At 40.5% G+C, this 25,153-nt stretch overlaps 1 protein-coding gene across 1 annotated transcript in view; it reads right to left on the reverse strand.

Moving 5' to 3' along the window:
• Nucleotides 1–576: 576 nt before the first annotated feature.
• The window catches only part of LOC308510606 (uncharacterized protein), a 456,681-nt gene continuing 432,104 nt past the window's right edge, over nucleotides 577–25,153 (reverse strand). Inside the window, exon 7 of the mRNA XM_081080187.1 lies at nucleotides 577–2,063. Coding sequence (XP_080936313.1) covers nucleotides 2,045–2,063 — 19 coding nt within the window. The 3' untranslated portion in view covers nucleotides 577–2,044. The remainder of the gene's footprint in view (nucleotides 2,064–25,153) is intronic.

Consider the following 25,153-nt stretch of genomic DNA (forward strand, 5'->3'; position numbering starts at 1 on the left):
TTCCTTCCATCACAATTTTCTTCCATGAAGAACTTGTGGGGGTATGTCCCACCCAGCCTTCCACCCCAATCAGAAGCCAAACTAGAGGTGGGGGTGAAAGGAATTATTGTTCCCCCTAAGAACATTCTTCAAAAAGTGGTGCCTTTTCAACACATTTTAAAGACATTCTGTTGACTTGAGGTTTGCTATATTTATCATGCAAAGATACTAGACAAAGCCGTGAGGAATATATCATTGGAACACAATCAAGATAGTCAAAGGGTGGAGGTTTTCTTATGTGTTCATTTCCTCACTGACCCATGGTTTGTAGGTCCGTGCTCCCTGGACACCCCCCTGCACGCCCCCCTCAGCTCACTCCCACTGTTCTTTGAACACTTTTGCCTCTCTGCCTCCCAGTATTGGGGTCTCAGTCTTCCCTTTTCTCCTTTGGCTCTTCTCACGGTTGAGTCATGCTTTACTTGGAACCTAAGGCGGTGTGAGCCCCCTCTCCCATCATTGTAGGAACTGAATGTAAAATGAAGCGAAGGTACTCGCTCAAAAATAGGAATAAAATTCAAGAAAAGAAAGCCTGTCAATAAGTGGGACCTTTTTTTAATTTTCAAAGCATGGTGATAGATTGTATTGCATCTTTCACATTTTCACCTTTGTGATCAACACTTATTAAATGGGTGGTTAGGCTCCAAGATGCGTTCTGTGGCTGTGCAACAGGGTTTGCGTTATGCTTTCTTTTTGGTTTACCTGTTTGGAGAGAATTATTCCAACACGGGGACACAGTGTGTACCTTTCAGTCTGGTGATGCTTCTGTTTGCCAAGTGCCTCCCAAAGCTGCCTGTGTATCAGAGAAGACTGGGAGCAGTGGTTGTCAGACAATAATTCTGGGCATTGACCTTGAGGATGATTTGATGGGTCTGGGCTGGAGACTACAGATGCCCGTTTTTATCATCCATCCTGGGAGATTCTGATGGAGTCAGTTCATGGACCAGCATTTAGAAATTGCTCTGTTAGTGGTAAACACACACACACACACACACACACACACACACACACACTCGTGCTCTCCAACAGATAATAAATCCCTCCATGGGATCAGAAGCTGAAGGCCTCCCTTTTCCATAAGAGACAGCCCTCAAGAAGATTTTGAATGATAAGAAGCCAAGCCTGGTCAAATTCCCAGGAATGACATTTAACAGTGACTGATTACTCATCACCTAGTATTTGAATGTCATAAGAAGGACAAATGGGAACTTGGGAAAAGGTCCCTCCATAACTTACCTCTAGCAGTCAGTGCGTTGTATACCACAGGGTAGGCTGCTGGGCCCCCGAGAAGAGCAGTGAGTGACCAGTTAATTGGTACGCACTGAGCTTATAAAATGTTTTATTAAATGACAAAATCCTAAACATTATACAGGGTCCTATTTTGTGTTCTGAATGCTGACTAAATTCCCAGGTGACTTTAATGAGCAAATGGCAGCCCATTAAAATTACAGGAGTTTTGCAAAGAAAATAGCTCCCCAGAGAAGGAGAAAAAAACCACAGGCTGCTACTGTGTTGCTGGTTGTCCCAGGAGTTCCCTTCTCTTGCCCATGGCTTGCCGTTGAAAGAAAATCTGCTGTTCTGAAGAATGTTTGCTCCCATCTGGCCCATCCTCCTGTGTCTGAAGTGACACTGCTTATTCTTGCTAATCAGTTCCCAGCCTTGCTGACCTTGAAGCAATGGAGAAAACAACACTTTTGGGTGTGCATTTTGCTTAATAAAGAAAACATTGATTGTTAGCCATTGGGAAAGAATGAACTTCTTTTTCCATTTTGGTACAGTAGTCCCCCCCTTATCTGCAGTTTCGCTTTCCACGGTTTCAGTTTCCAGCAGTCAACTGCTGTCCCAAAAATATTAAGTAGAAAATTCCAGACATAAACAATTCATCAGTTTTAAATTGCGCGCCGTTCTGAGTAGCGTGATGTAATCTCATGCTGTCTTGCTCCATCCTGCCTGGGACGTGAATCATCTCTTTGTCCAGAATATCCACGCTGTGGACACTACCAGCCTGTTAGTCACGTAGTAGCCACCTAGGTTATCAGAGAGAGAGGGGGGGAGAGAGAGAGAAAAAGGGACCTTATTCACATAAGTTTTATTACAGTATATTGTTATAATTGTCTTATTTTATTGCTAGTTATTGTAGTTAATCTCTTACTGTGCCTAACTTATAGTTAAACTTTATCATAGGTATATATGTACAGGAAAAAACATAGTATATGTAAAGATTGGTACTGTCTGAGGTTTCAGGCATCCACTGGGGGTCTTGGAAAAAAAAGACTTCAGCTTTCTTTCCAAGAAACTATATTGTAAAACAATAACCACTTAGTTCTACTCAGTTATCGAACTGTAACCTCTTGTTTATGGTAGATGTCCATAGAAGTTTTGCTTTGTTGTGTCCTCAGAAAAGGCACTGGTTCATGCAGACCAAAGGGGCAGTTTCCGATTTCCCTTTTTCCTCCTTCTGGATGTTTCTGAGTGCCCATACAATTTCCAGGCATGCTCAGGACATGTTCTCACTGCCTTAGAGTCTGTTCTTTGGAGGTGGCATCTTGAATATTTCTTTTCAGTGCACATTACTGTGCAAGCGTCCTCCGTACTGACATGTGGGAAGAGTTTTAGTAACTCCCGAGATGATAAGCCTTCTGTTTCAGCTCTTCTACGTGATTTGTGCTAAATACAGCGTTCTAGAATCCTTGCCACTATTAGTCTCAAAGTGGATCTTAGTTTTCCATTGACAAACTTTGAGAGGCAGCAGAACAAAATGATACTCGTTATACTAAATGATCTTATAGTATACCATACTGTCGCATGTATCAGTGCTAGCCTACAGAACTTCTGTGATGATGGAAATGTTTTATATATGTTCTATCCAATAGGTAGGTAGCTGCCTGTGGTGATTGAGCTCTTAAAATGTGGCTGGTGTGACTGAGGAACTGAATTTTTAAATTAATTTTTTTAGAGCAGTTTTAGGGTCATAGCAAAATTGAGAGGAAGGTACAGAGATTTCCTATATACCCGACTCATGCACAGCCTCCCCCATTATCCGCACTCCCCACCAGAGTGGAACATTTGCTACAATTGATGAACCTGCACTGACACATAACAGTCACCTGAAACCTACAGGTTACATGAGGGTTCACTCTCGGAGTTGCACAATCTCTGGGTTTGGACAACTGTGCAATGACATGTAGCCATCCGTGTGGTATCATACCAAGTATTTTCACTGCCCTAAAATTCCTCTGTGCTCTGCCTATTTACCTCCTCATCGCCCCCAATCTCTGGAAGCCATTGGTCTCTCTACTGGTTCCATAGTGTTGCAGTCTTTAGAATATCATACAGTTGAAACCATATAATATGCAGCCTTTTCAGATTGGCTGCTTTCACTTAGCGATATGCATTTAAGTCTCCTGTGGACAATAAGAATAGCTGTGTACAAAGTAGAGAAATATCCAATTCTAGGACAACCTTTGTGTAATAAAAATTTGTTTAAAGTTAAAAAAACAAATCTCCGAGAGGCAGCCATGTCTTTTCATGGCTTGCTAGCTCATTTCTTTTGTATGCTGAATAATAGTCTAGTGGATACACCACAGTTTATTTATCTATTTACCTATTAAAGGACATCCTGATTGCTTTGAAGTTTTGGCAATTATGAATAAAGCTGCTATAAACATCCATGTGCAGGGTTTTTGCGAGACATAAGTTTTCAGCTTCTTTGGGTAAATATCAACGAGCACGATTTCTGGTTCATATGGTAATTTAATTTAACTTTAATTAATTAAAATTTAATCAAACTAGCCAGATGTGGCTAATGACTGCTGTGTAGCACATGAAACATAGTAAAGCTTTATCCAGAAATAATTTGACACAAACTAAGGCAAAATAGTATAGCATTAAAAGAGGGAGAAAAGGGAGAAAGAAAAGCAAGAATGAGGCTATGTGGACCAGAACTGAGGCTCAACATATACACCAGAGTAATCTACCCCCATTATTGACTGCCCCTGACTTGGCTCGATGTTTCCTAACAGAGACTCATATAAAAAAGAAACCTTGTCAGTTACTCAAAGGAGGGGGCCCAAGAGCCCCAAACAAACCAACTGTCCAGATGGTGACAATGTAGTTCTAAGATTACACAGGAATTCTTCCCAAGCATTCTCATTTCATCTGTGCTGTTTTCCTGCTTAAAACCCTCCTGTGGCTTCCTACTGTGCTTAGAATAAAATTCTTACCTGAGTTCTTGGTGGCTGGAAAAAGAAGTGAACTCTGGGTGTTTTAAGCAGCAAAGAAAGTCATTGACAGCATCTGAGGGTGGGAAGCCTAGAAGCCCTACGGACACTGCAGAAACTGACTCAGAAAGTAGTCAGGACCAAGGAAAGACAGGTGGAGGCCGGACCACGGTCTACAACTCACCATCCGCCATTTAGTGCGGACACTGCTCCTGCCATGCTAGGACATTCCAGGCCACCGTGTGCCCACCACCCTCCCAGAGCTCCCAGTTGGGTCCAGCAGCTGCTGGACCCGACTCTGAAAATGAAGCCTTTATTGTCCCCTAGAAACCACAGCATTTGTAGTGTGGCCATGGGAGCACGTTATTCCACAAGCTACGGATGACAACTGGTCCTGTTACTGTGTAGTCACAGCTTACTGAGGACATGATTGTTATTTCCTTTATACCTTGGAGATGTTTATGGTGATTTAAAAGGAACACTTGTACATGGAGGTATAAGGTTTTGATCAGAAGACGGCTAGGCGAGGATGAGGAAGCTAGGCCTTCTTTCATCCTTGTCGTCCTGGTTCTTTTTTGGTCCTCATGTCGTGCTGCTTCTGTCTGAGGAATGCCTTTATGCTCTTGGTACTGACATGTTCTTTGCTCTTAAGACCGTCATTCTTCACTCACCACCGGTCTGGGTAACTGTAGATCCTGAGACAGATTTGGGAGGGAGACACCAGGAACTGAACATCTGACCTTCTTACTTGATGAGTAAAATCAACCTTTTAAAGAATAAGATTTTCCTCTCAGGCCACTTAATATGAGATGGAGGTGGGGTGGGGGAGCCAGTATAAACACAGTTCTCAGTCATTTATGAGGCGCTGTCAAGTGATGTGCTGGGGATACAAGGTGAATAAAGTAGACAAGCCAGGAGTCCATCGGCCAATAGACAAAAACAAGTCATTCAACTAACGGTCTACATAAAGTCCTTTTAGAATTCAGAAGAGTAGAATTCAGAAGAGGAGCACCCAGTTTAACCTGGGGAGTATGAGTGAGGGAGTGAACCTGAGGGATTATCAGGCAAGGAGAGGTGGGACAATAGATCCACATCTTTAAAAAGAATTCAGAGTTAGGCACAGGCAGAGGGACAGGGATTCTAAACAGAGAGAACAGCACTTCAAAGTGAGTGAGCTCAGAGCAGTTCCAAGGGACCGGAGCAGAAAATACGAAGTTGGAGTGGATGGAGAGGAAGGTGATGTCACCAGAACCACCAAGCTTCCTGGAGAAACAAACATGGCAGCGACGTGTGAGGTCTCAGACTGGTTGGAGACCTGTGAAGCAATTATGCTGACAATAAACTCACTCAGAAGAGTCGAAAACAAAATGCTTGTCGCATACGTCCAGCTCATTCAGACATGTGTCAGGGGGAACTTGAGAGACTTAAATCCAAGTAATATTGTTAATACTCTCCATCAAATGTTGGACCCAGGCCAGGGAGTTTTCTGTCATAAATTTTCTTTCCTTTGGATTTTATCCTGGGTGACACATAAAGCTTAGGGCTGTCTGTTGAGAAGCACTCTTTAAACCAGGAGCAACTGACATTTTGGTCTTGTAGAAGCTCCGTATACATGGCTCCAATCTGAGAGGGATGGAAATTATTTTTATTCAGCAGAGTATCTTTTGTTGGAGAGATTACAAAGTACGCTACAAACACTAAGTCATTGAGCCTCCCTCTTTGCATGGAAAAATTTGCTCAATTGGCCCATGTACAAATCAATTTTCTTGTTTGAAATGGCAAAGAAGCACTGATATGGGAATTGCGCCTAAAGGATCTGGAGATGTACACCAGTCATAACCAGGCGCTTTTCTAAAGAAGGCCTCCCAAGTACTGTCCTCTCTAACATGCTAGGGTTTATCCAGTCTGCAGTAGCCATTTAGGTCAGTAAGTATTTTGGGAGCACCTTGGTGTGCCAGGTTCAGCATAAGACAATGGGTCGCAGTGACCAGCAAGATAAACAGGTCCCTGCTCTCACAAAGCTCAGGCTCTGGTTGTGGGACTTGACAGTAATCAAATCATGAACCAGAGAATGTTCGATGGTAGTTCACGCCATGAAGGCAATCTAAAAGGATTACGAAACAGAGAAGGACTGGTGGGAATGGTCAGGGAAGTTGTCTTCACGGAAGTGACATTGGGTAGACTTCGATGATAAGGAAGCAGCCATGCAAAGATCCAGTGGGTAGAGAGAGCAAAAGGCCTCGAGGAAGCAACGGGTTTGGCAAGTTTATCAAGTGCTGTGGGGTGATTTAGGCTGAGGGTTTTGAAATCAGCCTGCCGTAGTTTGATCCCAGCTCTGCCACATGCAAACTGTATGGCTTTGGGCATGTTACTTAACCGCTTTAACTTTACTTTTTTTCCTCTGTAAAATGTGAAATATTATAGTATCTTCCACAGATGCTTTTATGAGATAAACGAAGCAGAAGGCCTCATGAAGAGTGAGCTTAAATAAATGCAGATCTTCAATAATGAGTCCAACAACTTTTTATTGATCATCTACTATGTTCCAGACATTATGCTGCAGACTTATTGCTGGGACATCTTCTGTTGCTTTTGTCTAGTCCTAAGATTTAGGGAAAGAGTTCCCTCTTTAGGCTATGACCTTAGGATTGATAGAAGACATGTAGACAGGGGAGAAGCTATTTATTGCAACACCACAGATAGTTCTAGTGAGGTAAATGCTGGGTTATTGTACCTCAAAACACTCATTTCTCCAAATAAACACTGTCTGCCGGCTTTATGTTAAGCAATATTTTGGGTACTAGAGATAAACTGAGTAAGATCGTCTTTGAGCTCATGGATTTTGCAGCTGAAAGCTCTTGAAAAAGACCTTTCAATGTCTAATTTGCTTAGAGGTTTCAACAAAAAATCTTGTAAAGGCATGAGATGCTCATGTTATAACTACGCTCTGGGTACAATTAAAATTGGGTGTTTGGAAGAAGGGTTCTATGTGGCCACCAAAGCTCTCACAACTCTAAATTAGAACCCAATTTTCAGTGTTCAAGAGGTGAAAACCACAAGAAATTTGAATGTCAATTTAATGCATTGGCTCCTTTTCTCAGTCAAGAAGAAATCCAGAGGAAGCATGTTGTATATATAGAAAGCGCTTGTATGTTGGAGTCAGGCAGACGTGGGCTTGACCACTACTTTCCTCTCTTAAGCCTTAAGCCTCAGTTTCCTCCTCAGTAAAGTGGGCCTATCAGCTACCTGAACTTCCGTGCAAATTAAATGAAACAATATAAAGTTTCCAGCCCAATTACTGATATTGGTGTGCAATGAATGCCACCCCACCCCACACACATTCGAAACCATTTTCTTCTTCTCTGCCAGTGAAATCGCACTTATGATTCGTTGATCCCAATGATGAAAACTTCACTGAGGCTAGAGAGTTGAGACATCATTTTGGGAATTGGTATCTCAGTTGCCCACCACCTGCTGATCTGAGACGGCATTTTCTTCTTTTAAAAGGGGAGAGTGCTGGCTATTGACAGTAATCACACAGGATGGGGTGAGGATTACGTGAGGTAATATAGAGAGAGGACGTAAGGCAGTGCTTGGTATGAGGGAGACAGCAAATCAAGGCTGTTGTTCACATGCAGATATTTTAGGCTCATGGCATAAGGTTCCCAGACCAAATTGTCACACTGGATGACCTTGGGGGAGAGCCACACTCACGGACCGAGAACATCTTTGCTCTAAATTTAAAGTTGAGAGTGGGCAGTGAAGGCCGTAACCTCATTTGCTCTTGCCCGACGGTAGTATGCTGTCTCCTGAGATAAATGTGAATAAAGTATCACTTTGAACATTGGATAAACACAGTGGATAAATATGATGAACCAGAAACCCATGGGTGAGTTTTTCACTGGGATACAAGCGGGTAAAACGTCAAAGAGAATGAGACTAAGAAAAATTCACACTTTATTTTGCTAAACAGAGAATGTTGAAAAAGTTTGAGTAGTATGAGACTTGAAAAATCATTCCAAGAGTATAATAAGCATACATATATATATATATATGTATATATATATATATATATATATATATATATATATATACATATTCAACCAACAAATATTTATTAACACCCACTCTCTTCAAGCCCGTATTTTCTGACATTCTATTCTAGGCCTCAATTTCATTGTGTGTCTTGTGTACCCATCTCTAGCTTATTCTGAAAGTGTAGCTAAAATTCACCGAACTTCCAAATAAGTCAGCATATTAATAGGGAATGTGTGCATTTTCTTTTGATTAAACTTTGAAATTTAATTAGTAAGTCTCAAGAGAGTGCAGTTGGTATTATTGTCAACTTTGTGTGGTAGCTGATCCAAAAGAATCATGGCCAAATTAGTTCTAATTGTAGAACAGGGAGAAGGCTACAGGCTTTGCCAGAGTCAGCTGTCCCCAAATCCTGTTTTTTCTTCAGGAAAGGATAGAATTTAGTTTGAATGCCAGTTATGAATATATATATATATATCTCCAAAAAAATGTATACACTTTTTAAGAAAGGAAAACTGTATTAAAATTGTAATACTCAATATATACCGATAACAAAAAATGAATACAAGTCACGTTTGACTTCTGCAATTACAAGAGGTGCTCAAAGTGGTTACCAGCAGCGTCCAGACACTTTTGATTACAGTGAACTACTGCTTGAGCAACGTTGACCAAAGTGTCCACTTGTATACATTTTTTGGCACCCCTGGTATATATACATATATATATTCAGTTTTTAAAATTCATGTTTTTAAAAATCACATTGTTAGATTTATATCTTTCAGCTTCACTTTGCTTCATCTGATGATCTGATTTGCCTCTTATTCAATCTCTAAAGTGATAGGCACCCTTTAGAGGTTTTTCTTCACCATCTCCTCTTCTATTTCTGTTTCCCACCTTTACTAGTACCCAAACCAGAGATATTACAAGAAAAGAAAACCACAGACTAATAGGTCTCATGAATACAGATGCCAAAATTCTCAGCAAAATATTAGCAAAGTGTATCCAACAAAATATAAAAAGGATAATGCATCAGGATCTAGTGAGGTTCATCCCAGGAATGCAAGGCTGGTTGAGTTTTCAAAATCAATGAGCGTGGTTCACCATATTAGCAAACTAAAGGACAAAAGCCGGTTGATCATTTCAATAGATGCAGAAAAACCACTTGATGAATTCAACAATTATCCAAGATAAAAAGATTCAGCAAATCAAGAATAGAAGGAAAATTCCTCAACCTGATAAAGGACGTTTATGAAAACTCTGTAGCTAAGACCATATTTAGTGGTGAGAGGCTGCAAGCTTTCCCCTAAAGATTGGAAACAAGGCAAAGATCTGCTCTCTCACCACTCTTACTCAGTATAATTGAGACGCTAAAGAAAGAAAAGGCATGTTGGAAAGAAGAAATAAATCTGTTCTTATTTGCAGACAACATGATTGTCCAGGTAGAAACTCCTACAGAATCTATAAAAATGCTCCTAGAACTTAAAAAGTGATTTAGTAAGGTTGTAGCACAGAAGATTAATACATAAAGTCAATTATATTCGTCTATACCAGCAGTGAGCAATTGTAGATAATGAGAACTAGATTTCTCACTGTGGAAGGAAGAAGTTATATTTAAACAAGGGGGTAATGCTAGAATGAACTAGGGGCTGCTGGGGTAGAGGGAGAGATCAATATGAAATCACTTCGTTTTTATATGATGCAGATAAACAGATACAGAAGTAAATCTATACAGGTGTATACACGTGGCTTAGTATAAATGCATACATATTCTAGCCCTGTCCACTAAGAGGGCTAGGCAGCAATGACACGCTTCAGCAATGCACGCATCTAGCTCCATATATTGGTTTCTAAGTACTATTCCCCAATAAAAGGAACCAGGAATACTTGGAAAATTGCTAATTCTAGGGCTGCAGTTGCGAAAATATAAAATGAGCCTGGAAAATCTTGTGGTATCAGAATTCAAAGAAGTGGTGAAAAAAAGGAAGGAAGGAAGAAAGAAAGGAAGGAAGAAAAGCAGGAAGGAAGGAAGGAAGGAAGGAAGGAAAGAAGGAAGAAAGAAGGGTAAAAGGATACAAGAGCCAACCTGAAAGAGTTTCTTTCCAATGGCTAAAGCTGGAAAATTTGAGCAGCAAAATAAATACCGATAGTATTGGATTATAACCCAAAGAATAAAATAAATATCCATGAATTCACACTGATATAAATACATGATTGAATAGATATGTGAAGGAGAAGAGACAACTCTTTCTCAGAGAGGAATCCTAATGAATAAATGTAGAAGGAATAGGGAAATGGAAAAATCATCATTAGAACACCACAGCAATAATTGCTGCAGGCAAGATCCACTGAGGAATGCTGAAAATAAGGGACAAAACTTTAAAGACAAATGGGATATCTGCATAGTCTCAAAGTATCTTCCTCAAAATGTTTATTTCTGCGGTGGATTTCACAAGCATCTGCAAATTCTGTGATACTCCTTTCTCTGGGAATTGGAATTTAATTCCCTCTTCCCTTGAATGTAGTCTGGACTTAGGGACTTGCTTCTAATGAAAAGGGAAAATGTAGCTTTTCCTTGGAGAAAGCCCACAGGTACTACCTTAATCAAGTGACCAAGGTGAATTGACGTCCCCACCAATGAGACATGTTGATACCATACCCCTGAAACGTTGCCAAGGGCAAAGCACCTCTGTGCTGTTTCTCTCTACCTCAGTCTAATCCTGAGAAAACATCAGGCAGGCACAAATTAATGGGTACATTACAAAATATCTGGCCTGTTCTTTTCAAACATGTCAGTGCCATAGTATACACACAAAGACTGAGGGACCGTCATACACCAGGGTAGACACCTGAATGCAACATGGTGTCCTGTATGGGATTCTGGGACAGAACAGGAATAGAAGTGGAGAGACTACAAAAATCTCAAAAAAATCTGTAGTTAATGGTATTGAACCTATGCTAATTGCTTAGTTTAGAGCCTTGGGTCATGGTTCAATAAGATATAAAAATTCAGGGAAGCGGGATGGAGGGGATATGGGAACTTGTGGTCTTTTCAACTTTTTCAACTCTAAAATTATTTTAAAATAGAAGATTTAAAAAAAGAATGAAGAAAAACAGTGGGGGGTTGATAATAAGCTAAATTCTCATCCATCATGGCAGGAAGTTGCTAGTTATTGTCTAAAATTAAGCAATCAAGGAATAGTATCGAGTAAACCATGGGTACCTATTTGAAGAAACAGCGAAAAGAGTGAAAACTGGCTGCTTCTGGAGCGCAGGCCTGGAATGGGGGAACAATGGCTGCTGCTTTTTACTGCAGACCTTTCTGCAACAATGCCTTTTAAAAACGTATCAAAAAACGTGCAAAAACAATACAAAGATTTTTCCAAATGATAGCATCTTATATAACCATAGTACAATGATCAGAAAACCTGATAGAACATTCCTCACCAATTTACAGATTCACTGTAAACTACTATTAATTAATACAATTAATACAAATTTCTTTGTTCTGCTAAGGTCCATTTGGTCCAGGCAATCTAGGGTCTCACATTGCATTAGTGGTTTATCATCTCTCCTTACTCTCCTCCAACTGGTGACTTCCTCAGTCTTTCTTTGTCTTTCACGACCTTTGAAGAGTACTGGCTGGTTATTTTGTAGACTAATCCTGAATTTAGGTTTGTCTGGTGTTTTATGCTTTTCTGATTACATGCACATTGCTCTTGATTGTAATAAGAATATATAGTTCAAACCATTTTTTCCCCCTCAATGGACATTACCTGGGTGATATTTTCTGATGTAAAATACATTCCTTTGTCAGGAATTAATCTTTCTGTATTAAGCCTTTTGTAAGGCTATTAACATGAGCTTTGCTTTTTTTCTGGGTCTATCTTTGGTGGAAGTGAAGAACAAGCCTAATTTCTAGCTTCCTCCCCAGGATTCAAGCTGACAGCAAAGGAACAGGTCAGCTTCCCTCAGGTCTTAGGAGACCAAGTACAGAGGCAGGCCCCACTTTGGCTCACGCAGAAGTGCCTTGGGCCGGGTTTGTTGAAATAAGGGCAAGCCTCCTTCCTCAACTGGAGGCTCTGGCAGCCCCCTCAAGGCACCCCTTCTCCTCTCTGTTGCAGAGCACTTAGGTGCCTGCCTCTCCAGGTCTCGGCCTGTCAAAGGCTTGCCTCTGGCCCAATCATAGCATCTCACTCGCTTTAAACAAAAGGAATGAAGACCGGCGGCATCTCCAAATGAGCTCTCTGCCTTTTGAAGCTTTGAGACACTCTGCACTGGCATAAATCAAAGGAGAGTGAGCTTATTCATTTAGCTCGTCAGAAAAATCCCACTGTCATCATATCACATACAGGAGTTTATTCTTTTAATAGCTTTATTCTTTTCCTGTTAAGAAAGGAATTGTTCCAGGGCACTCATTCCATACTGTATATTAGCCATTTCATTTTTCACAGAGGGGGAAAAAAATACCTTTCCACACATGATTAATACTGCAGTTGAATACCAGAAGAGCCGACCATGTGCTGGCTTTGGGCCATCCATCAGCAATTTAACATCTGTAATCTAGCCACAGTGAGTCAACGTTAACATCATGAACAAATCATGGCTGGTCTGTGGTCGGAGCAGTTTATGGACCTTGTGTGAGCCGAGCATGCATTCTCCCCCCGGGATTTGAAAATGAGGATGATCTAAAGTAAGGAGGGCCACATATGAAAAGAGGACCCACAGGTTTTTGTCTTTAAAACATTCCTATTAGATTCTTGCCAATGGGAGTTCAAAGCCCTGCCCTTTCCCCCTTAGAGGAGATCAGAAAGAGAAGAGTGCGGTTTACTTTTTAGAGATGAGGGACAAGCCCCTTCAGAATAGTGCTGTTTGCAGACTCAGAACAGGGGCATAGATATTCTTTGGCTTGTTTTTTTTTTCTCCCATGGGTCTGAATTGTGAGTGTACAGAAGTCTCACTGCACTGCCCAGTGTAAACACTTTCCACCCAATGCTCAGTTCTGGTAGAAATAGTGCGATGTGTTTTGAAGCAAGTGGGCTGGGTTCAAGTCCCAGTTCCCAATTTCGAGTTTGTCTTTGGATAGGCCGCTTACCCTCTCTGACCTCCTGTTTTCTCTGGGATATTAATATCCAGTGCACAGGGCTGGTGTGAGGTTCTGGGGATCACTGCTAAGATATGTGCCAGCACTTATGACACATAGTAGGTACTCCAGGAACATGTGTTTCTGTTCTTCCCTTCCTCTTTCCTCTCCAAAGAGAACAAGGTGTCTCGGCCAGGATTAACCAATCAAGATAACTTTTCTGGAAGTGAGTTGAAGGGCAGATCCTTTAGGGGAACACGAATAGCTTTATAAATTGCCTTCAAAAGTCACACCAAATCCTTCAGTCGGTTTTAAAGGCACTGTTTACCGCTGCATATGGCAGTCATTATTTGGAATAATAAACCCTCCGAGAATCTGAACATTCATGGGCCAACAGATGGGTCAACCTGCTTCGCAATTTAACAAAGTAATTTATTTCAATCACCGGGACAGGGCATGTGAAGATTACTAATTCAGTTCACAAGCAAAAGGAGCAAACACTGCTACATGGCTGAATTGTGCAACCTTTATGGAAATGCACACCTGTTCAATTGGTTTTGAGACAGTCTTCATTTCAATTAGTGCTTCCTTTTCTTCGAAGGTGTGTATTAAATGGCCATGAATTCTTCTGCTGAAACTCACCTGCTAATTGGTGTCAGGATGAGATAAAGATCTCAGTGAAAATTTATACCATGGCGTAGGTAAAATTAAGGTCATCAAAGTCGGCTTTGGAAAGTAGAACAGGTGGATCAGAAGTATATTCTTATAATAATTGGGCGATATGTTATTCTTTCTTCTTGAAGCAGTCTGCCCAGAGTTTAATGGGGAAGAAGAAAAACCAGGATCATTTTCCCCTCATCCTCAAATCTGCTTCAGTCTCCCACACTTTGACTTCATCTTTCTGTATCCATCCTCACTCAGGAGCCAAGGGAGAGAAGAATAGAAGAGGTGGTCAGAGAGCTTCTGAGAAGTTTGTATGTGCTCAAAAACAGGGTTCAAGGTGTTAAAAAGAACTGGGGTGGCAGTGCTCGGATCTTCCCCACCTCGTCACCCCACAGTGCCACAGTGAGTTGGATAGAACTTCTATATGATAATGTCAGGAGGTGTCACACAAAAGATGGCGCCTGGTTCACATGTGAGAGCAGCCATGTTGCCACGTGTTGGGTAAGATGACTAATGTTGCAAGGTTGTTTTGTTGCCCTTTTTGAAAGGACAGTCCTTTTCTTTTATAGTCTTTTAGTCTTCCTCCACTTGGATGCCTGTAGTTGTTACTTCAATAGAGATGACTTCCCTCTTCCTTACCACCTCTCCAAAAATATTTATTTATTGAGTTGCCCTCTCTCTGCCAGAGGCCAGAGGCAATGGGGGAGGCAAGTTCCAACCCTCAGGCAATGGGGGGGTTGGGTAGGGACATAGCAATTATAGTTCAGTGGAGAGTTTGCTACCATTGGAGGTGAATGCAGGTTATAAGGATACCCCTAGTTGAAGCTAGTAAAGAACACCTTCTACTTCTTAAAACTCTCCATGTATATTAGGGCACTCAATAAATACCCCAGTAGGGTTGCAAAATTGTGGTGCATTTTGAAAGCTTATCAAATTTTCAACACCCACACAAATTCAAGGACTGTATATATAACCCCATTTAGACGTAATGTCAAGTTTCAGTTTGAGAAATTTCATGAATATGGTCCAAGTGGCCCTTCTTCACCCCCTGCCACCCCTCCCTAACAGCTCTGCTTTTCCAGCTCCCTGTTTGCTCCATTTGGATGTCCCACCTTCCCAACCCCCCACCCTGCCTCTCCCAGGCACTTTAAGCTCAAAAATGTCTCAAACCCAAATTTTTACCTTCCCCCTCAATCACCAAATCAGTGCTTCCTCCCAAATTTCCTCTTCCTGTGAATGGTCGCACCATATTGTCACTCCCCTTAGGACTCTTCCCTGGTTATCGTTCCTCAAAATCTGACCAGTTATCACAAGCTGTGGGCCTTATGTCCTAAACTCCTCTTGGCCTGGCCTTCCTCACTGCTGAGTGCCTCAGTTAGGGCCCGGTTGTCATTCACCTGCACCGTTACCAGGCATGCAAGAGGTCTCTCCTCTTTCTGTCTCTCACCAACACTTTCCATCCCCTACCCCTTTGGCAGATTGATTCTCCTGATGCCCAGACCTCCTCCAGCTTCCTGCTGCCCACAGCATTAAATGAAAGCTTGTCAGCCTGAGAATCAAACCCTTTGTAGAACAGCCACAGTCCACAATCCCCTCTTTCCATTTCTGTCTCTTATCTCTTCCTTCACATAGTCTGAGCACAAGATAAACAAGAATACTCGCTCTTACTGAAATGCATCCTTGCTTTTCCATCTCTGAGCATTTATGTCTGCTGTTCCTCTGCCTGCGATGCCATTGTTGAAATTCTGCTTGTTGAAACTCTACCCTTCCTTTAAAGTCCACTTCAAATGATTTAGGAAATCTTCCCCGCCCCCCCACCGCTCCCCGTGAGTCAGATGCCTGGTTCTCTCTTTTGAACACTAGCAGCTCTTTGATTTTTTTATTGTCTTATGGAACTTATCTTTCCCTAACTTGCATTTAACTCCATTCCATTCCACAAATATTTAGCAAGTACCTCTTAGGAGCCAGAGACTGTGATACGTGCTGAGGATAAACAAGATATAGAAGGTCCCTTGCGTCATGGAGTTTAGAGTCTAATGGAGGAGGCTGATAGGTAAATATTCAATTATAATAAGATGGTGAAGTAGGAGTGTGTCTGGTGGTAGCACAAAGAAGAGCAGCTTTCGTAAGCTGGTTAGAAGAAGGAAGCACAGGCTGGGGAAGGAAGAATCCACAGGCAGCTGACCCTCAGTTATTTGTATCTTAGTTTATCTTTTCTAGGTGGACATGTCCTTGCAGCAAATTGGCTCATATCACTGCATCCCCTTTAAGGCTGAGTATTATACAGTACACATTGGCACTTAAACAAAGGTGGAAAGACTTTTTTTGTAAAGAGAACCTAAGTCTTACATTTGCATGAAGTTCTCCTGTGGAGAAATAACAATCTCAGGAGAAAAGTAAAATAGAACGAAATGCAAAAAGGATTTTTGACTCCAAAGTTTATACTTTTCTCCAGAGCTTGAGTCGGTTAATGCACGTTTCCATATGGAGACCTGTCTCCATAATTAGTCCCACTTCACAGCTTTCACAGGTAAAGGTACAGGCTTTGGAGTCGAGATCAGGAAGGTGTGTCTAATGGCTTTCCTGCACTGTTAGTCACCTCAGAAATCTCCCAGGACTGGAGTGATCACTTTCCCAGGAGTGATTCACATAGAGCCCACGATAGGAGTTGGACAGGCGAATGTGAGCACTGAACATGTTGGAATTAGGGAAAAAATTTAGTCTTGTAATATGCTGACTGGGATCTACGACTGGCAAGCTAAGCTGTTGGTCAACCCTCCCCCGCCCCCACCCACCCTTGTTTATTTCCTTCCTGGGACTGGTCTGCAGTTCTGGCTTCCTTTATGGAGTTTGGTCAGGTAATGGAGGTCTAGTCCATGGGATGTATGTGGGCCTAGGGGCCACCACTTCTAACCACCATGCTCTTTCTCCTTGCTGCAAAGCTCCCTGTTGAAGATGCAGAGTCAGAGATGGGAGCAGTTAGGGTCCTGGCCTTTGCACGAGGAAGCTGCCTGCCTACTCGGCACACTCACGTTGGACCAGTAAGTGAGCAAGCAAAAAAGTCTTCCGCTATTTAAGCCACTGAGATTTGGGGTTTATTTGTTAGAGCAACTGGTGTAACCCTAACTAATACAACCCACTTTACACTGTGTTCAGAAAAGTAAGGACAAAGAAGCCAAACCTCCCTAATGGCTCTGTGAAACCAGATTTGCCTGGAGGTGGGTTTGTTGCTTTATCTGTGAGTGCCCTCCGTGGGCCTGAGAAAAGTGTTGCTTTTAGGTTTGTTCAATAGTATGTTTGAAGTTGTTCTGCATTAAATTAAAAAAATCAGTAGTTTGAATGTGGATGCAAATTCCTAATAGCTTTAGCAACTGAAGGAAAATTTCCAGATGTTTCACAAAGTACTAAAATACTGTACATTGTTTTTTTTTTTTTTAAATGGGAAATTATTCACAGGGCAATAAAAAGTTGTTTTTTCAGTAAACAGATTATGTTTCAGTCTGCGGTGTGAACACTTAAATGGAACGATGCAATATGCCACTTTTTGAAAGAGGGTTTTAAACATGTCAGTACAAACCTTTCAGTCCTCTGTCCCATAAATTCAACTTTTTAAAATGAAATCAACCTGAGCCCTGTGAAAGCTCGTACTACTATATCAAAACCAGTGAAATTTGCCTGTTTATTGCCACCTATGGAATGTGGCAAAGAAACATTCTTTTCACATGGGACAATTTCTTCAACTTTACACCAAGTGAAATTTAATTGCTTTCACTTCCTGGAATCATTAGGTATTAGTCCTGTAGGAGGCGGAGCCAGGAGGAAAAGCTGAAAAATAAGTCTGTGTTTAATACGTTTCACCTTGGAAGTGTATCCTTCTTCCCACTACTACTGGTTATGCAGCAAGTTTTAGTCTGGGAAGCCACTTTAGAAAAACTTAAAGAGGAGGGAAATTATAAGGGAAAAACAAGTAACAGGTTCCCTGTTGGGAAAAGGTAAATTGAGGTAAATTGGCATGCTAAGTAATTACTTATGCCTTAGTCATTGCTATCAGTCAAACAATTGGAATATTCCAAGTTCATTTTTTGGTATGTTTTTGTCAACACACACACACACACACACACACACACACACACTAGTAAGTGCACTCCCAGGTAAGCAAAAAGAAGCAATCCCTTGTCTGGGCTATAGTTGTATTACATCCAGGAAAATCAGAATTGTACAAAACAAGTACTGTGCAATAATTTTATTCACGTTACAACAGGTTCTTCGCTTTTCAAAAAGATTCATGGATCCTTTCATATTTAACTATAAATCATATATTAACGTTCCTTACAGAGTATTTGAATTTGAATGAAGATTATGGTAATAACTTGACAGAAAGGATGAGAAAGGGTAAAATTAGAGACCGTTGTTAAGGTCACTGCCCGAAATGAAGATGACCAATGTCTGCACAGGCAATGGGAGACAAAGGGAAAAATGGGAGCCATTGGGAACACAATGCTTCCGGATCACACCCACTTTGTAAAGCAAGGTATACCTGTGTTCCATGTTGTAAATGTGCTTCTTCACATTTCCAAACCCTCAGCCTGTGATAACCTGCAAAATGCTCGTGGTAATCACAAGACAGGACAACTGCCCATAGCTGGCTGAGACTTGAAGACCCTTTACTCTCTGGGGGACACCAAGGATAAAATATAAAGTTAGAAAATGTGCAAAGGAGAAACATGGTATGACTTTTTCTTATAGATAGATATGAAAGGGGAAAGACAACTAAATGAGAGCAGCAATTTCTTTATAGGCAGGAACTTCCATTTGTACATACGATTGTTTCACAAATTCCTTAGAATTGGAGTCTGAGCATCCTATGTACATCTTAGTATTTTGTTCAAAACAATGGAAGCCATTATTTCCTAATGAATAATATAAACTCACTCTCTTTCTCTCTCTCCTTCCTCCCCCACCCCCCGTATTTAAAAGATGAAGAAAATGATTATTTTCTACTAAAGAATTTGAAGATGTGGATAATTTCGGTACAGAAAATCCAGTTTGATCAAAGTCTCCGTATTTCACTGTTTGATTATCCAGACTTCCATTTCCTTTGAAGGTGCATTTTTCAAGATAGGAGGATAGAAGATATTCCATTTGCCTGTTTCATTATTAGCTTGATTTATAAATAGTTAGACCAGGGTTTTTAGGCCCCTATCGGCACTGTTGGACTAGATCCCACTGCCGTTAGGGGAGCACCTGTCCTCCTATATCCACAAATCAACCTAAAAATCCTCAGCTGCTTAACTTTCTCTCCCTTACATCCAGCAGATTGTAAAGATTTCTTCCCCTCTGAAACGGCTCTTGATATTCACTTCCCTGAATTTCGCCCCAATGTAAAGTTTGGTTAGAGGGGGTTTCGCCTTAAGAACATTCTCATCCAGGAAGAAACACTTTCTGAGAGCCTATATTTAGGTTCTCTTCTAGGCTCTGGGAGGTTATACTAGCCAAGCAGACCCAGTCTCTGATTTAGCAGGCTTAGTGAGGAGACAGACGTTAAAAAACGGATTCCCTCGGTAGCTACTTATCTATTGTGTGGTCAGTGTGACAGAGGAGGCCAACAGAGTCTGGGAGTGTATACAAGGCAGAATCGGGCAAGTTCTTTGAGGGACTGACTCGTATGTTGAGACTTGAAGGTTCACTAGGATTTGGTTAGAACAGACATTAGCACCATTTTGGGCAGAGGCTTAGTTCAGGGAGTCTAGGGATGGGCAATGTGGGGGAGAGAAGGCTGGAGCAGGTGATGGGGAGGGTGTGGGCTAGTCATGCAGGCAGCTAGAACAGAGTGGTGGAAAGTGCTACTCATTACTAGGGCCAGAGGTTTGGAATGGGCCTTGCCTCAATAAAAGTTTCTTGCAAACATTCTAACTTGTCCATCCTTGCTGAGGGATTCCAAAAACACTTTTTCACCTGGGCTTACTCTACTCTGCAAGAAAGCCTTGTGAGCCATGGTGAGACTTTGTATCATGTCCCAAGAACAATGGAAGGCCACGAGAGAGAGGGTTTTGGATAGAGGCATGTCTTATATTTATCAAGTGCCACGAACTGAACTACCGTTTTGAACCACCACTTTGACCCAAGAGAATGAGTAGTAGCTCCCAATGTTGAGAACTTGGATGAGGTTTGGCAAAGAGCATCATAATGTGTGTGTGTGTGTGTATGTGTATGTATGTGTGTGTAACAAGTCATGACTATTCATTTTTAGAAACTGGTTAAAGGAGGAAGGGACTAGTTAAACACGAAGACATTAGATCTGCCTAATTGCTGTTCAATCTAACAGCACATAACTACACTAAAAGAATTGAACTTAGTATTCGTGTCTGATGACTGTTTTGAACCAATTAACTTCTGCAGTAATTTCACTCCTAAAAAATTATACTCTTAAAGAAAATTATATTCTTAAAAGAAAGCCATGGTGAGAGGAGCAGAAGCTAACGCTGACATATCAGTCTTTGATATGGAGGTACAGTAGGCAGACATGAATTTACCCAGATTAAAAACAAATGTGTAATGGAAGTTGAAATATAAAGAATTTCTCCATTTATCTTCTTGACTAAAGGGAGAAAAAAAACATCATACACATTGTAGATCATTTGAGTTTTAGGCTGATGATTTGAAACATTTTTATAATAATTCAGTGGCTCTTTTTGAATATCCAGATGTTAATAATGGTTCCCTGCTATGTGATTAGGAATGAATCTGCCAAGGAAAAATGAAGCCTTTTCTCTTGGGGGAAGTTGAGTTACTTCTGTTTTTTTTCCCAGGCTTCCTGGGGAAGTCTATCAACATATGAATAAATGATGGGAGGGGAGTCTGGCTGGTCACCACGGAATTCTCAGCTTTGTTGTCTGAGTTTGACCTTTATTATTTACACACTCAGCTTGAAATTTGACAAAGGTAGTAACTTCCCAATGATTTTATTTCTTGAAATCTAACAGTCCTTGTAAGTTGAAAAGTCTATGTTGTTCTCATAAAAGTTTCTGTTGTCATTAGTTGTGAAGGATATGACTTTTGCCCAAATTAAGAAATAATATATATGAATAACAACCGGGGATTCCCTCCTTTAGATTAAATTTTTCTTGAGAGAAAAATACCATTCTTTAAAAAGAAAATGAAAGAAACACTTAAAAACCACAAACCTCTCTTAGAGATGCCTACTAACTAGCTTGGATAATTTTTGTTTGATTGTTCTATGCCTGATATTACACCTGCTTTGATTTGTCTTTACTATTACAGGTACCATAACAGTGTTCTCTTAGGTCTAGAACCTGAGAATAATTATGTCGAAACATTAAAATACTCCATTTGGTCTTTATTTATTTTTATCGTCTATACTTAGGAGCTGAAGCATTGCTGGTATAATATTATTACCTAAAAATAAAGATGTATCTGCAAGAGGTTGTTTTTTAGTGATTTATTATTAAATTAGAGCTTTCTTTTGGCAAAACAAAAGCTTATCATATAAGAAATGAGAAGGTCATTACTCTTTCAGTAGCATTTATTGGACATTTAATATGTATAGTATTTTGCAAAGGAGCAGAAGGTAAAACAGCATTAATAACAACAATAGATGGCATTGACAGTGAGGTAAGCACATTACATACTTTACTTACTTCTCCCTCAAGCATTCTTCATTCAGAGATAAAGAAACTGAGGCTCACTAAAGTTTAGGAGTTTTCCTAACACCATACAGCTAATGACAAAGCCAGGACACAATCCCAGGAAATCTGTTTCTAGAGCCATCTTTTCAGCGTCTTTCCACTGGGAACCCTCTAGATCAGAGGCCCTCAAAGAGTGATTCACAGACTACTTTCTGGGGTCCCGCGAAATCAAAGTACTGATGTTATTTGCCTTTTTTACTGTGTTGCTATTTGCACTGAAGGTGCAAAAGCAATGGTGGGTAAGCCTCCAGGCTCCTTAGCGAGGGTGAAGGCCTGGTATCAGACTGTACTAGCGGTCATTGTGTTCTTCACCATGATGTACTTGTGGGGGGAGAAAAGCCAGTTGCACTTAAATATGCCCTTAATGAAGGAGTAATAAAATTATTAATTTTCTTAAACCTTGACCCTCAAGTACACTTCTTTTCTGTGTGACAAAATGGGACATGTACATAAAGCCCTTCTCCTATACCCTGAGGTGCGATGGTTGTCTTGAGGAGAAGCTCTTGTGTGATAGTTTGAACTGTGAGCTGAATATTCGTTTCTTTCATGGAGTCCCTTTTCTCTCACGTGAAAGAATAATAGGCACACTATGGCTATTTAGACATGGCAGATATAGTAGGTCTTTTTACAAGAGGAAACGAAGTAAGCTTCTTGTGTCAAGGAAATCATTGATAGTATTGATGGCTAATAATGAACTTGGACTTTCAAGAGAAAATTAAAACTTTGGAAAACACATTCACCACTGTGAGCTCAATAGCCTTAGAATGCTTAAAGACTTTTCTGGTGACATCAGAGGTGATACTCACATGTAATTTTTTGATACGGTAAAATTAAATGTGTCAACATTTGGAAGCTAGTGAACTGATATTCCCCAATAAACAATACTTGATGTTAAAAAATCATGCATGTGTAAAAGATTCATTCAAAGTGCCAAGTAGAAAATGGATTATAATGTAACAGAGTATCACAAGTTAATTGGCATAGTTTCAGGTTCCACATTATAACTAACCTTTAAGAAACTACCACTTGTTGAATTTTGGTGTAGTATCAAAGAAGATGCACAATTACTGATAAAGTTATTAGAATGCTCTTCCCTTATCTAACTGCTTAACTATGATACTGGATATTCTTTATACTCTTTAATCAAAACAACATATTGCAACTGTTTAAATATATGAATAGCTATGAGAATCCAGCTATGTTCTATTAAATTAGACCAAAAAAATTAGATCTGCAAAACTGTAAAACTATGCCATTCCTAAACTTAAAAATTAAAAACAAATTAATTGTGGTAAAACACACATGACATATACTATCATAACCATTTTAAATGTACAGTTCAGTAGTGTTAAGTACGTTCATTGTTGTGCAACCAATCTCTAGAATTCTTTTCATCTTGTATAACTAAAACTCTATACCAAAATAATAACTCCCCATATAGTGAAGTGTGATAAATGCCACCCCAACTCACCACTCTCTCTGTCTCATCTCTTTGTCTCTCTCTCTCTCTCCACACACACACACACACACACACACACACACACACACACACACACACACGTTTATGGAAGCTAAGGCTTAAGGGAGTAGTTGGCTCCACAGAGATGCTAACTCCTGTGCTGGTCGTTGCACAGATTCCTAAGTCTATGTGTGTGGAAGCCCTTTGTGAGGTTTAAAACATCATACTAGTGTAACACAGATTTTAAAGCAAAGCTCTGAAACACTTCAGTTCATGCAGTTTTGTCTATAGACACCAGAAATCTCGTGAGCTTGTGAATCCTGCCCTCTGCTCTCCTTTGCACAATTCACAACTCTATAATTATGATATTGCTATAACCAAATAGGTAGGCCACTCCCGTTCTCTCCACATCTCTGGCAGCCCTTTAAGCAAAACTCTCAATTTCAGACCTTGCTGGAGGTCTCCTTGGACCTTTGGTTTGTTATTTCAAAACTATGTTGAAAAGAGTTTAAAGGTATGGACATGTTTAAGAAAGATATACTTATTGCTTTGGGCCTTTTCTTTCATTCTGCAATATTTGGCAAACTTGTTACACTTGTGAGTGCTGTGGGCTGGGGGTTAGAGGACTGGCTGGGTTTTGATTCCTGCTCTGCTCTATGTCCCCTTGGATCACCGTGTAAAATTAGAAGGTTGGCTCAGAGGACCCCTTAGGGTCTTACCAGCTTGGGGTGCCCATAAACTGGATGGCTTAAACAACAGGAATTTATTTTCGTGCAGTTCTGGAAGTTGGGTGTTTGGGATCAGGGTGCCAACATGGCTGAGTTCTGGCCAGAGCTCTCTTCCTGGCTTGTAGATGGCTGCCTTTTTGCTCTGTCCTTACATGGCAGAGGCGGGGGGGGAGGGGGAGACAGAGAGACAGAGAGACAGAGACAGAGAGAGAGACAGAAGGAGAGAGAGAGAGAGAGAGAGAGAGAGAGAGAGAGAGAGAGAGAGAGAGAGAGGAGACAACAGTTTGGAGAGCTTTCTTTCTCTCTTTTTGGTACTCCACTTTTTATTTCCTTCATGATTTAAAACACAAATGCATACAAAATAGTCATAAATCTATGTTATTGGGCATATAATATATAATGACATAATTTGTGACATCACTACCATAAAAAGAGAACAGAGCTTTAGAAGAGTAGAGATTTTGTATGCTATGAAGATTAAGTTGGTATCAATTTAAATTAGATTGTTATAAATTTAGGATGTTAAATGTATTCCCCATGGTAACCATAAAGAAAACATTTAGCAAATATACACAAAAAGAAATGAGAAGGGAATCAAAATGGTTGACTACAAAAAAATCAACTTAACAAAAAAGGCAGCAGTAATGGGAAAAATGAGAGACAAAAAAGGTATAATACAAAGAAAATAAATAACAAAATTGCAGACATCCTTCCTTATATTAATTATTTTAAATGTAAATGGATACAACTCTCCAAACAAAAGGCAAAGATTGGCCAAATGGATAACAAACAAAACCCATCTGTCTCTCTTCTTATAAAGCTACTCATCTAATCATGAGAGCCCAACCCTCATGATTTCATCCAAACTTAATTATCTCCCCAAAGCCCTGTCTCCAAATACCAACACATTGGGGGTTAAGGCTTCAACATTCATATGTTGGTGTGTGTAGTGGGGTACAATTCAGTCCTTAGCAGGCCCCTTATAATCTAAATGCTGTGAGTCTATATTACATGCAAAGTGTAATACTAAGCACTGTGAGATACTAGAAAATTTGAGGTACAGAAAATCCAAAAATCCGCTCACTCCTGAGGAGAGCACAGCCTGTTTGGAAAGCAGCCATAATACAAAGTAATGTGAGAAGAACCACACAAGAAGCAGAGACAACAGGGCCTACAGAAGTTCATAATTCTACAGAAGAAAGAGAGAGCACTTAAGGCTGGGAGAA

Source organism: Rhinolophus hipposideros (assembly GCF_964194185.1).
Source record: "Rhinolophus hipposideros genome assembly, chromosome: 18".
NCBI lineage: Eukaryota > Metazoa > Chordata > Mammalia > Chiroptera > Rhinolophidae > Rhinolophus > Rhinolophus hipposideros.